The sequence below is a fragment of the Ailuropoda melanoleuca genome, chromosome 6, assembly GCF_002007445.2.
Source record: "Ailuropoda melanoleuca isolate Jingjing chromosome 6, ASM200744v2, whole genome shotgun sequence".
Lineage (NCBI taxonomy): Eukaryota > Metazoa > Chordata > Mammalia > Carnivora > Ursidae > Ailuropoda > Ailuropoda melanoleuca.
In genome coordinates this window covers 80,243,874-80,259,583 of record NC_048223.1, presented here as the reverse complement: position 1 = coordinate 80,259,583, position 15,710 = coordinate 80,243,874, and the positions used below count along the sequence as shown (strand labels likewise).

The 15,710-nt window shown below is 47.4% G+C and overlaps 1 protein-coding gene across 26 annotated transcripts in view; it reads left to right on the top strand.

The window, feature by feature from the left end:
• Positions 1 to 15,710, top strand: part of KCNMA1 (potassium calcium-activated channel subfamily M alpha 1) — a 712,564-nt gene that overhangs the window by 293,347 nt on the left and 403,507 nt on the right. Inside the window, exon 1 of one of the 26 annotated variants that reach the window (XM_034662747.1) lies at positions 11,982 to 12,081. The exons of the other annotated variants lie outside the window; for them this stretch is intronic. Within the exon in view, the coding sequence (XP_034518638.1) occupies positions 12,016 to 12,081 (66 nt within the window). The 5' untranslated portion in view covers positions 11,982 to 12,015. Of the gene's footprint in view, positions 1 to 11,981; positions 12,082 to 15,710 lie in introns of those variants that run through there. 26 annotated transcript variants of the gene reach the window in all.

Below are 15,710 nucleotides of genomic sequence, written 5' to 3'. Positions count from 1 at the left end.
CTTCAAAGGCTCTGACACTTGTCTGGTAAGGAGGGTTCAGCCCGGGGATCCAGAACCCTGAAAACCACTGGAGCTCCTTCTTCTTTCTTCAGGTTTGCCTGGGGCCCTCAGCCTCAGCTTTAGAGTTCAGACCACTTTCAAGTGTGATTCGTAGGGAATTGTTCCCTTTTTCTCCTTCCAGAACAGCCTTCATGAGGATTTCGTGGATACCTCCTCCCTCTTGAAGGCATCTTGAGTCCAAATTAATTCTACTATTTCTTGTGTCCCCCTGTGTTGACACCCACCTTTCTTATGGCTCTTACCAGAGCATAGTCCTTTTGTACCAGTTAGATGCTTCTTCTCCAAAATTCCTCTTGGCATCTCCACCATTTTGTTTAGAAAAAAAATATGTTGATGAGTCTTTTAAGAGCGAGGGGTGAGACCTCAAGGAGAATGTTCAAGCTATCAAAGGATGCCATAAGTTATCTTCTGCAGAGTGTAGATTCTATTATCTGGAGGATCTTTTTTTGTTTGGAGAGTGATAGAATTAGTTGAGTATGACAGTTTCCCTGTAGATCAGGGCAGAGCTGAATTGTTGTACATCAGACAGACCCTATCGGTCAGGTTAGGCCATACTCTGTGACAGTAACAAACACTGCCGACAGTGGCATAACACAAAAAATGTTTATTCATGCTCCATACATATATAATATCAGTCAGGAAGGGCAGGGCTTTGGAAAGAGAGTGACTCCTCATTAAAGTCAGAGAGTGAAACAAACCAGTAGAAGCTCCATCTTGGCATTTGCTTCCAAAATCATCCTGGCCCAAGGCAGTGGTGCACTGCCCTGGCTGAACGCTCCCATCCAGAAATGGCACACACTTTGCTCATGACTCATTGGCCAGGGCAAACCACTTGGTCATACCTAACTTCAAAGGAGAAAGGAAAGTATCCCACCAATTGCCCGAAAAGAGGGAAGAATTGGAATAGTTGTGAATATCCCTGATGATGTTCATAGGGATGAAGCCCATGCTAGTGGAAGGGTGAGGGTCCAGAGACTTTTGCAGGGAGAGTGAGGGACTTTGGCTTATCAGGACCACGTTTCTATCTGGAGGGGCTGTGAGGGGAAGGGTCAGGGAAGAAGTCCTTGGTTGTACCATGGCTTAGAAGGAACTGAGGTGAATTCAGAATCCCCTGTTAGATTCATTTATGCAATTTATATCCTTTCCCCACCTTACCTGTGAAATCTTAAGCAGTCTGGGTTGTTCCTTATTGCCTCTCTGGGAGCATGGGATGGAATGAAGGCAGTAGGGAGGGTCTCAAACTGGTACCACAGTTAGGGCATAAGGCATTAAGGGCAAAATCAGAGGTTGTACATCTTAGTCCAGGTGCTGAATAAGCCAGAGACAGCCAACATCTGAGTTAATATACCTGTTATTTTTTTCTCCTAGATCATAAATTCCTCAAGATCAAGGACTGTTTATTATTTATATGTATGTCACCTGCAGAGCACAGAACTACTCTGAACTCAGTAGGTGCCCAGTTGCTTGAGGCGTGTTTGTGGGTGAATGAATACGTGAGTGAGTGCATTTCTGCCTCTTTTGCCCTGTGCTGGGAAGCTTTGTGGTGGGCAGGTAGCCAAGGGAGGACTTGGGAAGTGGGCAGCACTGTCTTCGCTCAGAAAAGCAGCTCTCTGCACTCTGCTTCCAGCCTTGACTTCTAAGCCTGTTAGAGACCAAAGACTCCAAGGGCTCTCAAAGTAAGATGTAGAAAGCTTCCTTGACCATTCTCACTTGTGCTGGTGAACAGTTGGCTCTGGAGAGTGGGTCTCCCAATATGCCCAGAGGCGAATGGCAGCCTAGGATCCCCGGACCAGGAGCTGGTGGGGGGATGGCAGGCAGGGGGGCAAAACACCTGTGAAGAGTGGGTATTGTGGGCAATGGACAGGATGCCAGCCTTGGAATACCTTTCATTGGCCACTCATTCATTGATTGACTCACTCCTTCACTTATTTACGTATGATGTCATTCATTCCCTCTGTCATCCGCAGTGATAAAGCAGAGTGTGTATGGAGCTCCTGATGCAATGCCTGGCACATAATTAGTGCTAAGTTAATGTGTTTGCTCATTCATTCAGCAGCAATATTTTTTGAGTGCCTGCTTTGTACCAGGCACTCTACCAGACCCTGGGGATAGAGCAGAGAACAAACAGACAAACAAAGGTCTCTGCTCTCATGGAGCTTGCATTCATGTGGATGAATGGCAGTTGTTATTATTACTTTGAAGTATTTATGATGTTCTGGGAATCCATGGAAATGGACAATATGGTCTCACTCCTCGGGGAGATGAAAAACTAGTGGGAGACAAAACACACGGATGTGGACTATAAACACCACGAGGCAGCCTGTGTGGGATGGGGGTTGGTGGGGACAAGGGCTGTGTTGCTGAGCTGTCAGGCCCCAAGTAAGGGGGTGCTTGGGGCGGTAGGCTTTAGGCTCTGGCAGGGCAGGCAGGCAGGGAATTCTGTGGTAGGGGTGGGTTGGGGATGAGGGGCTGAAGGGGATGGATTGTGACTGCAGACTACTCTACTTCCTGTTAGCTTTGTGACTGTGGACAAGTTACCTAACCTCTCTGTGCTCCTTTTCCTCCCCTGTAAAACCTCATAAGGCTGATAAGAGTTCTGAAGCTCTTCGAGCACTACTGGGAATGGATAGATAACCATTATGTGCTGGTTTGTTGTATCAGTACATGAATAAAAGAGGGGAGTTGGAGGATCCATACTGGAAGATGTGGCTGGCCATGTGGATGAAAGCTCTGAATGGCACAGAAAGGTTATGGGTAGACAGGAGCCTGCTCAGATGCCCCTCGTTTCCTCCATTCAGTTCAGGCCGAAGCTCTGTCCCCCCCTTCCTGTCAAGGAGCTGCCAACCCCTTCCTCCCCTTAGTATTTGTTGGCAAGACACCGTAAAAGCATTCCTGAATTAAAGGCACAGTGAAATGACACTTGAATTCTCTGGGGAACGATTCTGCTATGATGGATAAACATGTTAATTACTCAGAATTTAACCTCCAGCTGCTGCAAATGCCGCGCTTTTTCCTCTCAGCCTGAGCTTGAGACCCGGGGTGGTGGACTCTTGGAGAGCTCTGCCTGGCCCAGGAGAGCCTCCCCATCCCTGCACACAGCCAACACCTGGGACATGGTAAGCGAGGAGGTTGAGATCACAGGCTGTCATGCTAAATGGCTTGGGTTCAAATCCCAGCTCTACCACTCATGACCTGTAGGCCCTTGAGCTTCAACCTTACTGTGCCTTACTTTTTCTATCTGTAAAATGGGTTGCCGTGAAGATGAACTGTGTTAACAACTGTAAAGGGCTTAAGGAGTTAAATGTGTCTGTGCTGTTAGTATGATTACAAGCCCTGTGCGGATGGCCACCTTGGTGCTCAGCTTTCCCCTCTGCCGGATTTTTGTGGGTTCCTTTTTCTTTAGTGTCCCCGCTGCCTTGCTCTAAGGTCTTCCAGTGAACTTTGCAACTCACTTTTTCTGGAGCCTAATTTTAGCTCTCCCAAAGGAGAGTGGAATGAGGCACATTTGTAAAGTCTTCCAGGACATGAGTGGGGACTGCTCATCAGTTGATTTATATATAGAAGATGTAAAGAATGTCTCCTAGTGCCAGGCCCTACACCAACGCTAGTGCCACAGCCTCCAGTGTGACGCGGCCAATAACTCAGGCAGCTTTCTTGTGGGAAGGCAGCAGAACCATGGGTGAGCCATGTGTGGCAGCAGGGAGCAGTGGCTGAGGTGACAGAGGCCAGAGGGTCCTCTCTGATGCTGTCCCCTACACACCCCTGTAACGGGGGCAGCACATGGCATCATGGTCTTCACAATCTAACAGACGTGGATTCCAATACTGCCTAAGCACCTTTGTTGTATGACCTTGAGCAACACATTTGACCTCTGTAAATCTTAAGTGCTGATTCAGAAGTGGGGAGAGCAGCAGTGCTTAACTGGTAGGATTGTTGTGAAATGCAGGCAGAATCTGAAGTTCCATCACTTGGAAAACACTCGGTAGGTGTGAGCCAATATGATGATGCCTATATTGCTAATGATAACCTCTTCTAGTTAGAGTGTCCTTGCCTAAAAATAGTACCTCCCTCACTGAGCTTAAGAAGATAAAATGAGGGGTGCTTGGGTGGCATGGTTGGTTAAGCATCAGACTTTTGGTTTTGGCTCAGGTCGTGATCTCAGGGTCATGACATTGAGCCCCGTGTTGGGCTCCACGCTTGGAGCCGGAGTCTGCTTAAGATTCTCTCTCCCTCTCCCTCTGCCCCTACCCCCTCAAATAAATAAATAAATCTTTAAAAAAAATTAAATTAGATGATTGGCACAAAACCCTTAGCACTCTCTGGATACAAAACAATGATGGGTGACATTTACTTAGGGCTTTTTCTATCAGTGTCCCTCCTCCCTCAGCTCCTGCTTCACCTGGGGGCATGGGGGAGTCCCCCCACAACCCCAGTGGAGCCCCAGTTGGGCTCAAGATTCCCCGAGGAGCCAGGCCAGGAGATTCCAGCCTTCAGTTTCCCTTCCATAGAATCATACATTTCTGGGCTCCTCAGGCTGGAAATGGCTCGCTGCTGATGGGATCATTAAGAGTGCTAGCCAGATCTGATCTCCACTTTCAGAGGCTTATTAATAACACCTCAAATTTATCTTCCTTGATGGGGAAATTTTGCCAGTATCTGATAAAAGCAAAATGCACGGTGGCCTGGTGCCAACAAGAGCCCTCTCCCTGTCATCGGCTGTTAGCAGAAAGCTAGTACAGCCGGCTGGAACGGGGCTAATGGAAATACAGAGGGAGAAATGAGTTTTGTATCTTCAGTTCAGAGTTTGGACTTCAAACCTCCTCCCGAGGCCCCTCTCCCCCAGACTGGGCTGTGAAAATAACTTTCAGATCTGCATCTCTGTCTGAGAGTGTGTGCCTCATCTTCCAAGACCCTTCTGAACACAGTGCTCTGAAGGAAACCACACTTGTCCCCTCTGAACTTCCAAGAGTCCCGCTTATCTTTCGGTGGAAAGTGCAAGCACACAAGAATATCAGTGGGTGTTGTATGTGGAGCTGGCTACAAAAGAGAGAAAACATTACGGTGGCATGTGATAGGGCTTCAACAACAAGGATCCTGGGTTAAGCTATTGAGGAAGTGGGCCCCTTAGTTTATGTTAGCTGAGTCAGGGGGTATACAGCCAAGCAGGAGGACTCTCTGGGGCAGAAGATTCAGGCTATGGTTCCAAGGAAGTCTCAAAATGTCCTGCTGGAGACCTGGCAGTGGGAATCCTGAGATGGCAGGTAGTGTTTGGGAGGCTGACCCGATGTATGTTGGTGTGGGATAGGTGGAGGAGCAAAGGGCTTTGGAAGCTTCTTAGTCCATTATAAAATGTCCATTGTGCTCCTTTTACTAATGAAGACATGAAACCGAAACGGAGGAAGCCATTTGCCCAGGATCCCCCAGCAGTGGTGGCAGGGCTAGAACTGGAATGGATACCTGGCTTTCCTGTTCAGAAGTCTTTCTACCAGAAATTTCTTCCTTATGTGCTTAACTTTAATTGAGCCCTTTCTATCTGCCAAGCACCCTGCTAAGGAATGGATGTTCTCTGTTGACCTTCACAACAACCTTGTGAAGAGATGCTCTTGGTGCCTTCATTCGACACTTGGTGCCATTGGCTGGAAGAGTTTAAAGGACTTGCCTAAAGTTACAGACGAGTAAGTGGTGGATTCAGGGCTCCAACCTAGACGTCTTGCTCCAGAACTTGCTTATAATCAGCAGTCTAAACCAGTGCTTCTCAAAGTGGGGTGCCCGGAGAAGCAGCATCAACCTGGAAACTTGTCAGAGATGCAAATGCCTGAATAAGAAACTCGGGGAGTGGGGCTAGCTATCTGTGTTTGAATACGTTTGAGTTGGTCTCAGCCACGAATCTGCCAGTTTTATAGTGAGTCTCTCTTCCATGCTTTGTAAACCAAATTGCTGGCTTCTCACACCTCAGGAAGTTTACAAGGTCATTGCTACTTCTCAGCATCCCAGCTTCTGGTGGCTTCTTTTAACAGTGGGATTCTTTAGGAAGCCTGAGATTGGCACAGGTTTTCCTACACCCAGAGGGGTTAAGTGTGTCTCTGAGCTTGAAGACGGCAACATTGGCATGGCTAAACCTTCTGTTGGCCAGAGGGGATTTTGAGAGTCCTGTCTGCTTTCATGCGAACTTGGACAATTTGGTTCAGTCAAGTGGAAAATTAACAAACCAGAAAGGAAGGGGACACAATTTGAGACCAAATGTTCATTGCAACCAGGGTGCTGCCAGACTTCTAAGCATTGCTCTTGTGAAGCTTGAGGAATCCCACGCTGGAGATGTTTTCTTCGTGATCCAACAGATATTTATCCTGCACCCACCAAATGCCAGGCACTTTGCCTAGGACTGGGGACAGAAAGAGGAAGGGATGTGGTCCCTGCCCACAGAGAACCCACAGTCTATTGTGGTTCTCTAGTGATAGGATTCTCCACTGGGGAAAATATAGTGGCTTTTAGTTAATGCAGTTGATGATGTCTGGTGAATAGAATGTCATAAAAATAAATCCCCCGATTATCCCCTCGGCAATCAGTGACACGGTATACTAATGAAGGCAGCACTTCTTTGGTGGTATGGGGGAGAAGAACTGCAGCCCAGTGAAGGAGAGTCTGATGAAGACTTCATTATTTAATGAACCATGTCCTTGTGAACAGCTGTGGTGTTAACCAGCCAGGACAATTATGCAAGTTGGATTATGTCTTGAGTAAATTGATTCTACTTTATTTGATTAGGTTGGTTCTCCAAAGACAAATTCTTCCAAGTTGAGTTGGGGAAAATTAAAAAAAAAAAAAACCAAAAACACACACACGCACACACAACACAAAACCACCATTTAAACTTTGCTTCTAACTTTTAATCTTTGAAATGCTTTTGCTGTCAAGTCTTAAGAGGAAACCCATGATAGCTGCTATGTTGCCACCAGCAAGACAACCAAGAATAATCCTGCGTTTACAACAGCTATTAGCATGCTCTATACAAGATTCACACAGTCTTCTCTCGATGAGCTTGTCCACAGGGGCAATAAGAGACAGGCAGAAGCTGTGGCTACTCCCTTGTGAGCCTCCAAAGTAGTCGGGCTCCAGCTCACCAAGCAGTTATCTTTCTTAGCACATAGCCCAATGTAGGCACACAGCTGCACATAATGAAAAGAAACGGGATTGATGTGAAAATTGTCCTAGAACCCCATCCTGCCATTTTCAGATTATCAGACGCCACCCACTCTAGTGTCACTATGGGCCATGAGGGATTAGCAGCTTATAAAATCTGTTTAATGGGTTATCATCAACATTACTAAAAAATGAAATAGAATAAAATAAAATGTAATGCATCTCATTATACTTACTTAGCAAGTATTGCCTCATGAAATGGATTTTTTTTTTTTTTTGGTGTGAGTTTGTGTATGAGTGTGTCTGTGGTGTGTTCTGAACCGTGTTGTAATTCCCACAGCCAGACAGTCTCTAAGTGGAACAGGCTGATCCTGGATGAAATTCACTTCCTAAAACAAGAGGAGCCCAGAAAGGCTGGAGAAATCACTTGTCCTGGATGTGGTCTCTGAGGTCGTGAAATCGCTGGATGAAAGTTGCATTCATCCGTGGCCTTTAGACTTGTTAGGGCAGGGTACATCCCATGCACACACCCATAGTCCACAAACACAAGTCTGGCTGATCTACACTGACCCTTACTACATGTGATACACTCTGATTTATTCTATTCTACTGTACTCTGTTCTATTGTACTCTACTGAACTTGACTACTGACTCTGCTTCTATTGTATTCTATCCTATTCATTCCATTCATTCCATTCCCATTTCATTTGTAAAATGATGGTCGGGATTCATTAGGGTAGATCCATTTCATGATCCATTAATGGGTTGCATTAAAAAGTAACACCAAATTAGGTTACCTTCAATTGCTTTCAACCCCAAACTTCTGTGAATGCAATGTAAATCATCACCATAATATTAGGATACGAATTCTGTGTACAGAAGTCTCCCATAGAAAGTTGTTGACTGACTGAAAACTATCTGTTATTAATCACTCATTGATTCACTCACTCATTCATTACTTACCATGTACCATGTACTGTCTAGGCTCTGGTGATGTACAGTGAATAAAACATAACCACTGTCCCGGAAGAGTGTCTAGTTATAGGGATACTGATTAGGCTTCCCGGGGTTGTGAGGGTCCCAGCAGCTCCCTCTCTTGGGAGGGAGGACCCGTGAAACTTTATTTCCAGCACATTCTTTTTAATGTTTCTGGGCAAAGTGTCTAGCCCTAAAGCCTTAGTCCAGTAGAGAATTTAACATGCTGCAATTATTAAACACCAAACTCAAAATGAATGTATGCTATAAAACGAGGCCAGTGGAACTGGGGTGGCCCTGTCCTCTTTTGGGCCCTCTTGCAGGTATTAGGAGCCTTAATTACTTATTGTGTATTGATTAGTTTCCTATATAGACCACTAATCCTGTGGACTGACTTGCAGGGACTAGTAAATGAGATTGCTCAGTGTTGGGAGCTAATCAGATTTCTTACGCTTAGACAAGCTTTATGCTAGGGTTTAAGAATGCTCCTGACTCAAGCCCCAAAAATATTCTGTTTGACCATTTCTCAGATGGGTTAGAGGTAAAGTGGGCCCGGGGGTGTGGAGAGGTGCTAGATGCTCCTTACAGCTCCCCTGTAATGAGAAACTCTCCTCAGATGCCCATTCAATGTGGATTCTTCCTGAGCTTCTGGACTTCTGAGGACATAGGGAGAGTGGCCACACGTCAGTCTAGAATCATGTGCTAATGTTTCACTATTATTTATTTTGCTCCCCAGCTAGATTGTGTTCTCCCAGAAAGGAGTAGCTGGCTGGTAGTAACAGTCGCTCCATGGCTCTGAGTTACTCTTTCTTCATGGCTAAATGAAACAAGTACACACTCCAGCAGGCCCATGGGGAAGGCTAAGTACAATCTGGCCCTCAATAAGGGCAATTACCTTCTTCTCCAGTCCCCCTGCCACTCCCCAAAGCCAGCACCGAACAACGGCTTATACCTCCCATCCGAGAATCTGCTGTCCTCCCCTCAGTCCAGCCCTAGAAAAACCACCATGTCATTGAACCTCCTGACATTCTTTAGCTGTGTTTCTATTCTTTCTTCCCACCCTCACCTCATGCCACACCCCTCATTCCACTTTAGGTCAATCAGACAGCATTACAAATACTTCCCCAAACCCGAGGGGCTGTTGGCCTGACAGCTCCCTGCTTCTGCTCATTGTTGACTCCTTGCCTGGGGAGCTTCCCTTATATCCCCCACAATCACCTCATCCAGCACTCTCCATACCCGATAGAAGGACCTCTTTTAGTGTCCTTCTGTCTCGAGTTTTTTCACTTGAGCACTGTAACAGCGGCCAGCACCTAGCGAGCAGTGCACATTGGAATTTGAGGCTTGAACCCAATGATGTCAGTGAGGTGGGCTACAAGTTGCTGGATAGGGTGCCATGACATTCGGACTCACCTGCCAGACCATCGCTTGAGTGAACCCCCAGGTCCTGTGCGACCTCAGGAATGTATGTGATGGTGGGTGTGTCTGCTCTCTGGAATGACCCATAGAGATGGTCTCTTGAAGAGCAGACCCTCATAGGGGAGGCAGAATGGCTAGGCGGAGTGAATAAGCCTGTGGTTTCTGAGTGAGGAAAATGGATTCCAGTCCTATGAAATGCCATGCTTCCTTATATCTTTTATGCTGAAGGCTACAAAGTTGAGGCAAGGCCATTTCCAGTGACTGGTCTGGTGTAACGAGCCGCTGGATCCTGGGTGTTTGGAGCTGGAAAGGTTTTGCTGATCCTCTCTTGTCCAGTTATCTCCTTTCACACATGAACAAACTGAGGTCCAGAGCTGGGCCCTTGCTTGCCCAAGGTCAATGAGAGCTGTAGCCAGCACGTGGGGTGACAGCTGCCTGGGCTTCAAGGAAAGGGAGCCTGTTGCTACTTCTCCTCCCCCTAGTTGCCACTGTCTTCTCTTGGGTGTCCTTGTCTTTCCCTGGAGCCAAGAGACAGGAAGGAAGGAGCATCCATTGCCATGGCAACCAGACAGCAGGCTGCTCTCCCCACTGACTGGAGCTCCTCTGACAAGGGCTTCTGCTGGGCCTTGATGGGGGTGCTGGGACTGGTCACCTTATTTGACGTGAGAGAAAACTGGAGGAGCGGCAGACAGCTTCTAACATAAATTGCACAGGCTTTAGCAAAGTGGGCCTGCGGGCACATTGCGGCCATCCACTTCACTTTCTTACACCACTTTCTCCCCTGCCAGAGACTCCAACAGAATTTAAGAATCTTTTTAAGAAAGAGATCAGTCTTGAGCAGACTCTGGTCTTCAGATGCCAGAACTAAACTTTTGAACTGACAGCAGCTCTGGCTGAAAAGGCTGTGTTTGTCAAACCTGCCAGAAGAAAATCTAAAATGAAGAGCTGGAGTGGGGGAAGGAGGAAAAAGAGGACATTTATTTCGCTTTCAGACATATTTAAGTCTCCTCAATCCTCCAGGAGGTAAATTGGGGCTTTAAAAATCAATAGGCATTCCTATTCGTATGGGACCGAGGAGTTCAAGGGTAGGAAGGGCCTTATTAGGCCATCTCTTCCATCCCTCTGCCCCTGGCCTATTCTGATCCCTCTTGTTTATAAGACTCTCCAGAGAAGGTGATTGCATAAGCTCCCTCAATAATTTGTTCCACTGTCTAACAAGTCTTGATCTTAAAACCATCTTCCTTATGGCAGGGCCAAATTCTTCCTGCTGCCTCCAAAGCTTGTCTGTCTATGGGCCAAGGCTACTCAGAGGCACTGGGGTTTTATGCAATGAGCAAGGACTTGGTCCTATCATCAATGTTCAAGTCTTGCCATTTCCACTCATAGGCAAAATGACCTCAGACAGTCACTTAACTTTTCCAAGACTGTTTCTTAATCTGAAGGGGTTGATGTGAAGGCTGTAGGAAGTAGTAAGTGTCAATGTGTCTACCATGATACCTGACATTTAGTGATGTTTAATAATGCGCCATGTTGCTCTGGGTTGGCCCATGGGTACCGTGGGTACAGGCACCTGTTGGATTAAGACCTCAGGCATTGACCTTTTGGTTGGTGGATCTTGGGGTAGTTGGAGGGATGGGGGACTGGAGCAGCAGGGGCAGCTGAGGGGGCTCTCATGGGGACTTGGCCAAAGCCTGTTTGCCAACCAGTACAAAAGTTTTCCCTATTTTAGAGGCCCATTTGGCTGTATCCGTGCGTATTATCTAAAGTATCAGCCCTGGTGCTTCCTTCAAAAATGTCAAGTAGGGGCACCTGGGTGGTTCAGTCAATTAATTGTCTGACTCTGGATTTCAGCTCAGGTCTTGGTCTCAGGGTTGTGAGTTCAAGCCCCTCGATGCACTCATTAAAAAAAAAAAAAAAAAAATGCAAGCAAAGCAAATCCCCACTTCCGTGTCTTTGTGCCACTTGACCCCCCCATGTTTTACTGCCTTTTCGAATCCCACCCATCACTAAGATCCAGCTCAAACCCTGCCTCATACACGACTGTGACTCAGCTCTAACCCTATAAACCTCATGCCTGCACTCTTTATCCGGAAGGGAAGAAAGAGGAGACTTTTTTCCTGCACAGCCAGTGGAGCCACTGACTTGAGTTGAGCCATCACAGAGCATTTGGCCTCAGAATCATCGACGTGGAAACTGAGACCAGAGAGGGGCAGGGCCTTGCCCCAGGCCATGGCAGTCTTCAAGAGCAGGTCTAGAACTTCAGTCTCCTGACTCACTGCCCAGGCTTCTTGTCCAGTCCCCCATGACTGAGGCTGTTTCTTGAGCCTGGAACTAGATCAGAGTCAGCCCCCACCCTGCGCCGCTCCCCTCCTACCCTGCACACGCTCGCTGAGTCATTCTGAAGGGAGGCGGGTATGGGGAATGCACACCGTTTTTGGAGATGGCATCCACCGGTTGGGAAAAACTGAAGCCGGGCAGTCCGTGTGGGTGAGGTCTCCCGTCTAGGTCCCCACCTCAGAATGCATGCCAGGGTGGGAGGGCTGGGGAAATGGAAAGCATCCGTGTCTTTCTTACCCACCTGGCATGGGGCTGGGGGGTGGGGGGAGGAGCTAACTTAAAGCCTTGTGCTGAGAGGGCAAAGTTTCACTGTGGCTTAGATATCTTGCTTGGCTTAGCTTTTATAGGATTTACTTTCAAATGGCAATCCCTTAGTCAGACTTGTGGTGCTGTCAAGGAGACGCTGGCCAGCCTGTGAAGCACCTGGGTTACAGGCACATCTGGAGGGGTCATTTAGGCCAAGAGGCTATGAGATAAATGTTTGTGTGTTTGTGCATGCATGCGTGTCCATGATCCCCTTTGCTGGCTGCAAACGCTGTCATTGCATCATGGAAAAATCCTTCCTAAGTAAGGAAAGTAGCAGGTGCAAAGATGCTGATGTTGGATCCAGTGAGGAAACACAGTATTCGTCACAACAATGGTATTTATGCACTGGGTCGGCACGTGGTTGGCCAGATGGGGAAAATGCTATAAAGATGGCCAGGCTCCTTTGGGTTAGGGACATAGAGTGGCTTCCAGAGGAGTAGGGGACAATGCAGGGTAGGGAAGCATGGGGCTTTGGAGACTATAGGACCCGAATTCAAATCCCGACTTTGCTGCCTTCCCCCTGCGTGGCCTTAGGCAGCTCTCCAACACTTGGGGCTGTTTTGTGGAGAGTGGCTTATGTTAATTCCAGGTTCCTTTTCATGGGGCTTTCAAGGATAACTGCAACGGATATCTTTGAGGAGGATGGCCCATAATTTTGAACCTGCTAGCTCGAGGCATCACAGTGGACTCGGGGCAGGAAAGGGATGCGTGGTGATGGAGAGACCCACATGTAAAATGACCCCGTGGGCTGCCATTTTAGCCACATTTCAGTTTTAGAAAGCTGCCAGCTGGCCTGCTTCATTTCCTGAGTACTGACAAGGGAGCAGCTGGAGTCTTCTTCTTTGCTGGTATCTGGAACAGCTGCTGGGATTTATTAGTGCACTTAGAGGAATTACCTGGAATCACGGCAGGCATTAAGAAATGGGAATGCATTTCTGTAAGCCAAGCTAATGTTTGAGCATAAGGGAGCAGAGTCTTTCCTTCCGAAGTGGGTGAGACACAGGAAGGTCTGGTCTGTGATTGTGCTCTAACTATGGGCAGTGATTTCATCTGGGTTGTACTCAGCATGGGACCCAGGTTGGATCCTGTGTGAAAATGAATGACTGGATCATTCTGGGGGACCTCTTTTCAGATCAAATGCTCAAGGAAGCCACCATCGCTAGGCACCTGGGAGCGACTGCTGTCTTGGCCAGTGCACGAGGACAACAGTGGGTAGCACAGCGCCCTGAGCCTGTTCCCCTACTCTCTCCTCCCTGTTTATCTGGCAGCATGGTTGTTCCATTGAGTCTCTTCTTCCAAACCCAGCCATTCTCTCAGGTCGGCTGATTCCACTTCCTGCTACTTAGTTGGCGCTCCTGTGTGGCATTGCGCTGCTGGGTGGACTGTGCTTGTTTTCTACTGGCTTAAAGTCTTCTTGGGACATGTGATTAATGAACATGCAATTATTAGGCAACAGTGAAGACAGTATAAATTATGGTTATAAATGGAATCTAAGCAGGGTAGATATGCTTAGGGCTGATCTCAATGTCCTTGGAGTTTAGAAGCTGGAGAAACTTCAGAAGGCTGAAAGAGATTGGCTTTGGATGAGCCATGTGGAGCCAGAGCCCTGCACAGCCTATGGGGAAATGCACCCACTGCAGGGGCCATGCCCTCTCTGTTGCCTCCCCATTTGATGAATGTTGAGCCTGGGGCAATAGCAGAGCCTGGGTAAAATAGAGGAAAGAGAGTTCTGCCTCCTGTGTCCTTTTGCAAGCTAAGAGTTCCATCTAGCTTGGGGACTGCTTAGGGTTGCCATACATCCATCCACCATGCTGGCTGGGATAGGTGGTCTCTTTGTACCCACACTGGGTGATGAGTGGCTTCCAGCTGAGACCTTGGCTAATGAGATTGGATTCAGAGTATGTTGCAAATGCCGAATGCTAATTTAGCTCTCAGTGCACCTCCTCAGTGCCCTGCCCTGTGTTGTGCTGAGCACCAGAAAAGCCCCCGTCGGTCCTACCTGCTAGGTGTTGCTGTGGTCCATTTGCTTCTTACCCAGTTCAGGCTGCCATCGCTTCTTGGACAGATGACTGTAGTTGTGGCCTAAAAATTTGCTGATATTCCTTCTGAGCCACACCCTGCCCATCAAATCCATTCTTCCAACAGTGGCCAGGGGGACCTTTCTCAAATGGGTTGCTGACCATGTTAATTCCATTTTAAAAGCTCTTCAATTGTCCCCCATTGTACATAAAAGAAAATCACCACCCCATCCTGGATTGTCCGGTCCTGAACTTTTCTCATTCCCTAACTGCTCTTCATAACCTAACTTAAGAACAAAAATCACAGGCCTCTACCCCTCTGGCTCCCTCTACTGGGAATGTCTGCCCTTTCCATTCATGTCTCCCCCTTTGGCTTAGCTCCCTCCTATTCACCCTTCATGGATGTCGTCTCTTACCAGACCAGGATGGGCTGCTCCCATTCCATACCTCACAGCTTGCTGTAATTTTTCTTTGAAGCACCTTTTGAGTTACCATCGATTTTCTGTCTAGGGTTTTTTGTTGTGGTTTGATGTTTAATATCTGTTTTTCCTCCAATCACTCCCAAGGTTCCCAAGGGCAGTAATCACCACCCCTGTCCTGTTGGCTTCTGCTCAAGACCTAACACGGGCCCACAACTCAGCAGGTTTCAGGACATGTTTTAGAGGTGGTGGGTCTTTTTGGTTTCCAGAGCTTCCTCCGAGTTTCCTGCTGAGTGTACTACTGACCAGGGAACCACTGGAGGTGAAAGGAGCTTCAGGCAACTCGGCCAGACGTTTCCGTCTCTAGACTTGCTTTATGTCCAGGCGCGTAGCAGAAGAAACTATTTCGACTCGTAAACCGAGCAAATTTATAGTGGAAATCAGTGGGAGAGAATAAATATGAATCCCCATGATGTCATTTTATGGGCTGCTTTATAGATTGTAATCACCCATTTAGAGTTTGCAGGCTATTAATTTTGTTTGTGGAGAGCCAGGACTCTTGGGGACAGAATTTACTGGGCTGTGGTGTCAGACACGTGAATCTAGGCCTTCAACCCCTGAAAGGTTTTGAAAAGGGAAGGATAAACAGTCTTTGAGTGGTTAGAGACTCAGGAGGCTTGCCTCTATCTCCTCCTGGATACGATTTTTTAAATGTTTTCACAAATCTCTGTTTACTGTTTTACTATCTTAATTTCACCCTGGTCTCCAGGCCCCTGCTTCTCGTGAGCTAAGTGACTAAGTGGAATTTTGCATTCTGCCCTTGGCAGGGAGAACTTCCCTTCTTAGAGCTTGAGGAGGCCTAAGAAAGAGCAGATGGGATGGGACAGAACTTGGTGGACTCTCACTCTACCCTTTAGCTCGCAATCTTGAGCGAATTTTTGTTATTGTGTTGTTAATTTTTTGACCCTTCCTTTCTTCCTCTATAAGTCATGACTACCACCCTTAGCCTGAAAGGGTGATTCTAAAGATAAAGGAG